Here is a 10114-nt window from a genome sequence, read left to right as displayed (position 1 = left end):
TGATAAAGATGGTGGCCATATGAACATATATTTTAATTAAAATAGTACAGTTAATAAAATAAAAACAGAGGGTGGTGGGTATACCCTCCTTTTCACCACTTCACACCGACTGCTACATTCAAGAGTGACTTACTTTCCAAAGGGATTGAAACATTTAGTCCTATTAGTTGTACTATTGTATCTGAAATATTGCCATACTAGCTAAGAATGAAGACATGCTACAGTAGTGTAGTGACTGTTTTGAGAAAATGTTTTAATATTCTATGACAACAGTGGCAGAGATGAGCTTCCAGACAGTGTGGCTGTAGTTCACATGAGACATATTTACATGGCAGACCTAATTCTGTGTTTATTAGCCCCTCAGCTGACAGTTAGGTAGCAAAACTTTTCCATCAATAGACGGTCCCTTTAATTTATTGATCCTTCCAATAAATTGCAACATCCACAACACGTTAAAAGGTGGGACACCTTGTGGCATGAGCGACTGAACTTCAGTACATGAATTAGCTTCAACGTCAGATTGAAGTGTGCAGAAACACAGAAATTCCAGGTTCTCACTTGAGGTCCGAAGCCACGATGATGTTTCCTGCTGTTGCTGTGACCATGCTGAGTCTTCTGTCTGTGGGACTATCAGCTCCTGTGATCGACTGCAAGAATCTAACCAGACCCATTGAAATTGAGAACAGAGAGCAGGTAAGACTCGTCTCCCCCCGTTGTCTCCTACACAGCCTCTGCTGAGTGTATGGGGATTTTTATTTGTCCTAGCTCAAAAAGAATGTTGATCTTTAGAAAAACAAATCGTCTTGCGCTGCCGCAGTTACTGGGAAAATGGACGGCTCTGGCAGAGAGCACAAACATGCCGGGATCCCAACAGCTGACCAAACTGCTAGTGGGGAACAGCTGGGTGAATGTCAACGTTACCAATGACGTTGATGTCCTCGAGTTTGTGCAGTACCAAAAATTGTAAGTCAAAGCTTCATTTAAAGGTTATCAGGATTTCAGTGGCACAGTTTTACCTTCACTGTTTATTTCACTTTCAAAGGATGGGTGCCTGCTATTCAATAAGAGTTAATATGACCTTGGCGAACAACACTCTCTCTTCGGGTGAGTTGTGCTAAGGGTTAAACCTTTGCAAATATATTGACGTAACTTTGCAAACAGCTTTGGACCTTCGACTGTGTTCAGTATTGCAACAGAACCATGCAGCCTCTTTGCTGATGAACATTATCCTTTCATGCCACTATGTGTGTAGGGACACCTCTGATGATGAGAGACACACTGCTGTCCACAAGCTGCCCAGACTGCCTTGTTGTCTACGCAGAAAGCCCCACAACATCAAGTGTGTTGACTGGTCTCCAGTTCCTCAGTAAGAACTTGTATACACTGACAACTGACAGCAGTATGAAATGATCTACAAATCAATGTATGCATTTAAAGTAGTAGAGCGTTTAAAGGGTGGAGGTACCAACAACAATCAAATCTTGGAAATTGAGGCTGCCTTAGCTCGCAGGTCTCGGACACACAGGGTGTATAGACGATTACAAAGGTTCATTCAATGCAGTTCTTGAAATATTTTCAGGTAGTGACTGTAAAATCAATTTGCACAGCACCCATCATACTGCAACTCTATCACAATGTGCAATAAAAAAAAAAAAAACATGAACATTTTAATCCAGATACTATTACAGAGATCATTTCTCATTTATCTTCTTTACATCGTCTCACATGGTTATGTACATTAAACATAAAGCACATCTTACAAGATGCCATTGTTAAAAGCAAATACAATCTCATGGTATTGATTTCTTTTCTGTGATATATTATCACTTTTCAGTTTGAATAACATCCCCCAAAATGAAAGGTCACTTTATTTCACATGCTAAAATCGAGTCGTTGTGTTAATTCAATCAAAGGTCTGTATTTGTGAGAGCTTCTTGAAAATGATTGTAACTGTAGTGGCCTTATCCTGTCTAGAGCTTGAGTACCATCCAAGCCAACATACTACAATAAGTGTTGGTATACAGAACAATTCTTCTTTAACATCCAAATGAACCACTTCAACGCATGAGTTTAGCAAATGAACCATATAAATTGTAAAAACAGAACAATACACAATCACATCAAACACCAACCTTCCCATGTCTGGAAGACGTTTCCATGACATCCTAGTTGTCCAAGCTGATCCCTCACACTCATCCTTCTCCATTTAATTGTACTTTGTTGTGCATCTCTCAGGCAAGAGAAGAACAGTGACTGATGCTGAGATGGAGGAGTTCAAGAAACAAGTGCAGTGTCTGGGTTTACCTGCACCAGCTGTGTTGAATACAGAAACAGGTATGTTTTCATACATTGTATGAAAATATGTAATATTAGGCACAGTTGTGATGTCTTCCAGCATGAATATACAGTATATGATGTTAGCAGGTAATATTCTCTTCTTGTTCAAACTAAAAAGATGTGACACTGCAAGTGCATGGTGGTTACACAAAACACATGTTCAGTATCACCATTGTAAGATGAGTTTACTTGCAGTTTACATTGTGTGAAATGATGCTGCGTATTCTCCCTCTCTTCACCTCCCCGTGGCCCATTTCTCTGCGGTCCCTCACAGCCCTCTGCCCAGAGGACTCTCAGTCACAGGAAACGCAGACCACGGACCTGACTGACACTTTCAAGACCATGGGAGATGACATTATGCGCGCAATGGATGAATTTCTGACAAGTGGAAGTGGAATCAAGGACCTCATAAAGCTGATCAGTAGCAACGTCTTTGAGAAAAATTGAATTGACCCTGTCATGTGCATGTCATCAATGGCCCAGCAGACACGGGAGCCGTGCTGCTCTGATGTGATACAGCACGACAATAAAGTTCATTGTACTCTGAATTCTTTGAGAACCACTGCAGCCAATCATGTGTCGATTGTGTGTTCCATTTTCTTTTAAACTGAGTGTTGGTGCAAACAAAAGAATTCCAGGAAACAAATTTGTATTTATGACAGTCACACTTTACGCTTGTGTAAATGTAAATTACTCAGTGCAATTTATGATAAATTTCTTTCAATTTATCGCAAACCAATATTGCATCAATCTTCCCTGTTGTATGGGATTATGAATTTGTATCTGAAATATTGCCATACTAGCTCAGAATAATTACATGCCACAGTAGTGTAGTGACTGTTTTTGAGAAAATGTTTTAATATTCTATGACAAGAGTGGCAGAGATGAGCTTCCAGACAGTGTGGCTGTAGTTCACATGAGACTAATTTACGTGGCGGACCTAATTCTGTGTTTATTAGCCCCTCAGCTGACAGTTAGGGGGCTAAAAATCTCAGCTTTGTCCAGTATGTCTGCTTATTCTGCGCAGGAACGAACCACCTCAAATTTGCTTCTCTTACTTTATCTCTAAACTGCTTCACATCCAGTAAACTGTCTCCCAGAGGCACTCATTTGTAATACTGTCCATCTTGGTTGCTCCCAGTGAAAAATCATCCTTGCATCCATCCTTCACAAATGAGCCCTGATCCTTGTCTCCACACACTCCTCCCTTCCATCTCTACCTTAATCATTCATTTTGTTCTGCCTTTTATTCTGCAATAACCCCCTCGCCACACACAAACACACTTGTAATGTACTCCAACAACGGATTGCAATGTTGTTTCCAAACATCTTGTATCCACACACATGACTGAGGCAGCCCATGAGCCTGCCCATCATTAGTGCAATCTGCAGAGGCAATTCCTGATGTAGTCTCATCCCTACCCTGAAAGCCTCTGGAGGGACCATCTCAGAAACAGAAATATTGCAGGCAATTATTTTTGTTTCTATAATTCAACAAGTGAAACATGTGAAAAGTCAAATAGAAAACGGGCTATAAAAGTGGCAAGCCATTTCTGTACAGAGGACAACATTCAGTAAACGTCTTGCTGTCTTACCTTCTTCTCAACTAGGAATATTTCTGCTTCAAGTGCAGTCCAGTTTGCACAGTAAGGTAAGATTTTGGTTGACAGAGAGGTGGCCCTCTGTATTGTTACGTCAGAGGTCAACACAAGAGAGGGTTTGAGCGTCTGCTTCATGTCTGCTTTCACAATTACTGACATACGTATGAGGTGAATTAGGAACTCCAAATTGTCCATCGGTGTGTGTGTATGAATGTGAGTGTGAGTGGTTGTGTTTTTGGTGTTTGTATGTGACTGTGGACAAATAATGACAAATAAAAGTTGATTGAAGTTGATGGATTGAGGCCCCCGCAATGAACTGGTGACTTGTCCGCGGTGTACCCAGCCTTCACCCTGGGACAGCTGGGATGGACTCCAGCACACCCCCGTTTTTGGGTTTGAACCAAAAACCTTTCACAAGCAGAGGGAATTTTGTATGTGTGTCATTGGGGTCATGGGGTGGGCACCCTGCTTCATCAACTTTTTGTTGATTGAAGCCCACGGCATCCCCGTTGGGCTCAACGGTGTACCTAGCCTCCCAGAGGTACCCCCCTCCATACCATACCCTCCATGACCCTCAGTAGACTCTGCATGGCAGGGGTATCCTTTCTCCGGGCCAGGTGCACGCCTGGCTGCATATCATCTGCCTCTATTTTGTCGCCCAGTTGTTGTTGTTTCACTTGATCCAGATCTGGTTGCTGCTTCTTTCAGCAGCAGTTGACACGGTCAAGTGCTGTAGTCTGTCAGTGTATCCCAGTCTGTTCCTGTAGTCTATCCAGTCTATACTGCTGGAGTCTATCCCAGTTGTCTCAGGGTGAGGGCTGGGTACAATGTAAAAACACACACCGGAACACAGGTGTCATCTAACCTTCCTTTTTCACTGTGGCTCCGCCCCCACCCCAGTCCCTCCGCCAACAACCGACCCACACCTTGAGTGACATGACCTGCAGGCCCGTGCTTGACAGAGAGACCAGTAGTGACAGGCCGTTACAAGACATTTACTACTGCTTACTGCCTCTGTACAGAAATGGCTTGCCATTCCTAAAGCCCATTTTCTATTTCACTTTTTACATGTTTCACTTTTTGAATTATATGTAACCGGGCGGTAAACATTTGATAAACATTTGGTTCTTCTTTTTATTTTATTATGTTGTTTTGGACAGCTGCCACCAGGCGGCAGTCTACCGTTCGCCGGGTGTCGCAGAGTTATTTTGTTCTATGTTTTTCCGAGATACGCAAGCAAGAAAGAGAGCCGAGAGTTCGGTCATGAATGTCGAAGTTTTTTTTTTATTGAACAATTATATTCAAACAAATAAGGCACAACGGTATCGAATAAGGTGACCGACTACATTTCTTAGATCAAGCACAAGTATTATAACAGAGTAAACCAAGAATCAAGGTGAAAAGAAAGAAAAAAAATAAAATAAAATAATAATAATAATAATAATAATAATAATAATAATAATAATAATAATAATACATTAAAAAAATTATAGTTGTGAGGGGACTTTCTATATCAAGTGAAATAATTCTAATAAAGTTAATATTAGCCCGTTTATAAATACTAAAACGGCTAGTGGATGAAGCATCTCTGCAAGTGACTGTAATCCAGGGAGTGTAAGTCATTTTTTTATTTATGGAAATGTGTTTGTTTCTGCAGTGGGTGAGATGATTGGGTTTTGATTGTCTTTTTTTTTTATGTTTGTCACTTTCCAGCCACTGTCGTATTTTTTTGGTTGTATTTTTTCTTTTCTTCTGTGTAGTCTTAAGACTATGAGCAGGTCATTTTTGGTTGCCATTAAAACACCTAAAAGACACACACCTGTACCCTGATTTCTTCGTTGTACGCCGGTGCATGCAACTTTCGCCGGTTACACATTGAAACAAAAATAATTGCCTGCAATATTTCTGTTTCTGAGATGGTCAAAGATGGAGACACATCGGCTGCAGTGGTTCTCAAAGAACAGTACAGTGCAGTACAATGAACTTTATTGTCGTGCTGTATCACATCAGAGCAGCACGGCTCCCGTGTCTGCTGGGCCATTGATGACATGCACATGACAGGGTCAATTCAATTTTTCTCAAAGACGTTGCTACTGATCAGCTTCATTAAGGTCCTTGATTCTACTTCTCAGTAATTCATCTAGAAAATCCTTAAGACCATCTCCCATGGTCTTCAAGGTGTCAGTCAAGTCTGTGGTCTGCGTTTCCTGTGACTGAGAGTCCTCTGGGCAGAGGGCTGTGAGGGACCGCAGAGAAATGGGCCACGGGGAGGTGAAGAGAGGGAGAATACGCAGCATCGTTTCACACAATGTAAACGGCAAGTAAACTCATCTTACAATGGTGATACTGAACATGTGTTTTGTGTAACCACTTGCAGTGTCACATCTTTTTAGTTTGAATGAGAAGAGAATATTATATGTTTTTTCATTATCTTCAACATCATATATTCATGCTGGAAGACATCACAACTGTGCCTAATATTACATGTTTTCATACATTATGTTTAATGTATGAAAATATACCTGTTTTTGTATCCACAACAGCTGGTGCAGGTAAACCCAGACACTGCACTTGTTTCTTGAACTCCTCCATCTCAGCATCAGTCACTGTTCTTCTCTTGCCTGAGAGATGCACAACAAAGTACAATTAAATGGAGAAGGATGAGTGTGAGGGATCAGCTTGGACAACTAGGATGTCATGGAAACGTCTTCCAGACATGGGAAGGTTGGTGTTTGATGTGATTGTGTATTGTTCTGTTTTTACAATTTATATGGTTCATTTGCTAAACTCATGCGTTGAAATTGTGAAATGGTGAAATATTGAGACAATTAATTTTGGGGGATGTTATTCAAACTGAAAAGTGATAATATATCACGGAAAAGAAAACAATACCATGAGATTGTATTTGCTTTTAACAATGGCATCTTGTAAGATGTGGTTTATGTTTAATGTAGCATCCGGATGATAATGTTCATGTTTTCTTTGTTTAATTACACATTGTGATAGAGTTGCAGTATGATGGGTGCTGTGCAAACTGATTTTACAGTCACTACCTGAAAATATTTCATGAACTGTATTGAATTAACCTTTGTAGTCGTCTATGCACCCTGTCAGTTTTTCATGGAAATCCATCTTATGAAGCTTTGGTCAAATTCTTTTCTGAGGAAATGTTACTGATCAGCTTGGAATTGAACAGACAACCCCCCCTTAAACGCTCTTCTATAAATGCATACATTGATTTGTAGATCATTTCATACTGCTGTCATTTGTCAGTGCATAAGAGTTCTTACTGAGGAACTGGAGACCAGTCACCACACTTGATGTTGTGGGGCTTTCTGCATAGACAACAAGGCAGTCTGGGCAGCTTGTGGACAGCAGGGTGTTTTTCCCCAACTCATTCCCTACACACATAGTGGCATGAAAGGATAATGTTCATCAGCAGAGAGGCTGCATGGTTCTGTTGCAATACTGAACACAGTCGAAAGTCCAAAACTGTTTGCAAAGTTACGTCAATATATTTGCAAAGGTTTAACCCTTAGCACAACTCACCCGAAGAGAGAGTGTTGTTCGCCAAGGTCATATTAACTCTTATTGAATAGCAGGCACCCATCCTTTGAAAGTGAAATAAACAGTGAAGGTAAAACTGTGCCACTGAAATCCTGATAACCTTTAAATGAAGCTTTGACTTACAAGTTTTGGTACTGCACAGACTCGAGGCCGTCAACCTCATTGGCAGCGCTGATTTTCACCCAGCTGTTCCCCAGCGGCTTCGACGTGTTCATTTTAATTCCCGGCATGTTTGCGCTCCCCGCCAGCGCCGTCCATTTTCCCAGTAACTGCGGCAGCGCAAGACGATTTGTTTTTCTAAAGATCAACATTCTTTTTGAGCTAGGACAAATAAAAATCCCCATACACTCAGCAGAGGCTGTGTAGGAGACAACGGGGGGAGACGAGTCTTACCTGCTCTCTGTTCTCAATTTCAATGGGTCTGGTTAGATTCTTGCAGTCGATCACAGGAGCTGATAGTCCCACAGACAGAAGACTCAGCATGGTCACAGCAACAGCAGGAAACATCATCGTGGCTTCGGACCTCAAGTGAGAACCTGGAATTTCTGTGTTTCTGCACACTTCAATCTGACGTTGAAGCTAATTCATGTACTGAAGTTCAGTCGCTCATGCCACAAGGTGTCCCACCTTTTAACGTGTTGTGGATGTTGCAATTTATTGGAAGGATCAATAAATTAAAGGGACCGTCTATTGATGGAAAAGTTTTGCTACCTAACTGTCAGCTGAGGGGCTAATAAACACAGAATTAGGTCTGCCATGTAAATTAGTCTCATGTGAACTACAGCCACACTGTCTGGAAGCTCATCTCTGCCACTGTTGTCAAATTTACATTTACACAAGCGTAAAGTGTGACTGTCATAAATACAAATGTGTTTCCTGGAATTCTTTTGTTTGCACCAACACTCAGTTTTAAAAAATGGAACACACAATCGACACATGATTGGCTGCAGTGGTTCTCAAAGAATTCAGAGTACAATGAACTTCATTGTCGTGCTGTATCACATCAGACCAGCACGGCTCCCGTGTCTGCTGGGCCATTGATGACATGCACATGACAGGGTCAATTCAATTTTTCTCAAAAACGTTGCTACTGATCAGCTTTATGAGGTCCTTGATTCCACTTCCACTTGTCAGAAATTCATCCATTGCGCGCATGTGTGACTGTCATATATACAGATGTGTGTCCTGGAATTTGTGGTGGATTCGTCAGGCTGCAGCAGTGAAGTTTGGATGTTGAAGGAATCCTCATTGACACCGACTCGGTTGTGTAAAAACAGGTTTATTGTTGGGCTGGGGGTGTGGTTGAGCCCGTAAAAGGAAGATGAATGTCGATCCCTCGGTCATCTGCAAAAAATTGATCCAGTCCAGACTCCATGTTGATTTTATGTTTTACAAGAGAGCAGGGGACTTGGATTTTTTTTATTTTTTTTTATTGAAATGTGGGGGGGAATTATTTAGTAGTGATGTGTTGATGTAAAAGTTTTATTCATTCATTTATTTATGTATTTATTTATTTAGTGTGCTTGACAAATGTAAATAAGAGCTGCAATTAAATGTTATTTTTCAAAATAAAAATCAAATCTTCTTCTTCTTCTTCTTCTTCTTATTTCAGAGCGTAAACTTGCAGCGCCACACCAGGCCTGGCATAGGTACTACATTGTTTTCAGTCGTTTTCCAGCGTATCCATGTAAAAGGGATTTTACATACAACTTTGTGTAAACACGTTCTATTTTATTTTATTTCCCGAGGGCATTTTCTGTCTCTGTGTAAACGCAGAGACGCAACAGACGACCCTCGACGACACAGGGAGAACATGCAAACTCAACACAGTGACAACTGGAAAACACTGTGCTGTTCTTATGGACTTATTCCTGTGCTATTTGTATTATTTGTCGAGAAATAAAAGACTATTTGTTAACTTCAATTTTTTACAGTTTTTACATTGTACCCAGCCCTCACCCTGAGACAACTGGGATAGACTCCAGCAGTATAGACTGGATAGACTACAGGAACAGACTGGGATACACTGACAGACTACAGCACTTGACCGTGTCAACTGCTGCTGAAAGAAGCAGCAACCAGATCTGGATCAAGTGAAACAACAACAACTGGGCGACAAAATAGAGGCAGATGATATGCAGCCAGGCGTGCACCTGGCCCGGAGAAAGGATACCCCTGCCATGCAGAGTCTACTGAGGGTCATGGAGGGTATGGTATGGAGGGGGGTACCTCTGGGAGGCTAGGTACACCGTTGAGCCCAACGGGGATGCCGTGGGCTTCAATCAACAAAAAGTTGATGAAGCAGGGTGCCCACCCCATGACCCCAATGACACACATACAAAATTCCCTCTGCTTGTGAAAGGTTTTTGGTTCAAACCCAAAAACGGGGGTGTGCTGGAGTCCATCCCAGCTGTCCCAGGGTGAAGGCTGGGTACACCGCGGACAAGTCACCAGTTCATTGCGGGGGCCTCAATCCATCAACTTCAATCAACTTTTATTTGTCATTATTTGTCCACAGTCACATACAAACACCAAAAACACAACCACTCACACTCACATTCATACACACACACCGATGGACAATTTGGAGTTCCTAATTCACCTCATAC

At 41.5% G+C, this 10114-nt stretch overlaps 2 protein-coding genes across 2 annotated transcripts; one reads left to right on the top strand and one right to left on the bottom strand.

Annotated features, from left to right (window-relative positions):
* The first annotated feature begins 474 nt into the window (after nucleotides 1-474).
* On the top strand, nucleotides 475-2885 carry LOC142891743 (uncharacterized). The gene is made up of 6 exons (XM_076031521.1): nucleotides 475-693; nucleotides 818-963; nucleotides 1043-1104; nucleotides 1253-1366; nucleotides 2236-2334; nucleotides 2612-2885. The coding sequence occupies exons 1-6, from the start codon at nucleotides 577-579 to the stop codon at nucleotides 2782-2784; spliced, it is 711 nt and encodes a 236-aa protein (XP_075887636.1). The 5' UTR covers nucleotides 475-576; the 3' UTR covers nucleotides 2785-2885.
* Nucleotides 2886-5875: 2990 nt separating this feature from the next.
* LOC142891737 (uncharacterized) lies at nucleotides 5876-8144 on the bottom strand. The gene is made up of 6 exons (XM_076031508.1): nucleotides 7899-8144; nucleotides 7629-7774; nucleotides 7488-7549; nucleotides 7229-7339; nucleotides 6461-6559; nucleotides 5876-6174 (listed from the first exon to the last, which is right to left on the bottom strand). The coding sequence occupies exons 1-6, from the start codon at nucleotides 8013-8015 to the stop codon at nucleotides 6029-6031; spliced, it is 681 nt and encodes a 226-aa protein (XP_075887623.1). The 5' UTR covers nucleotides 8016-8144; the 3' UTR covers nucleotides 5876-6028.
* Nucleotides 8145-10114: the final 1970 nt, after the last annotated feature.

Source organism: Nelusetta ayraudi, unplaced genomic scaffold, assembly GCF_046127955.1.
Source record: "Nelusetta ayraudi isolate G7.1 ecotype Tasmania unplaced genomic scaffold, CSIRO-AGI_Nayr_v1 ptg000004l, whole genome shotgun sequence".
Classification (NCBI taxonomy): Eukaryota; Metazoa; Chordata; class Actinopteri; order Tetraodontiformes; family Monacanthidae; genus Nelusetta; species Nelusetta ayraudi.
Note: the sequence above shows the minus strand (reverse complement) of the source record. Positions and strands in the feature narration are given on the sequence as shown.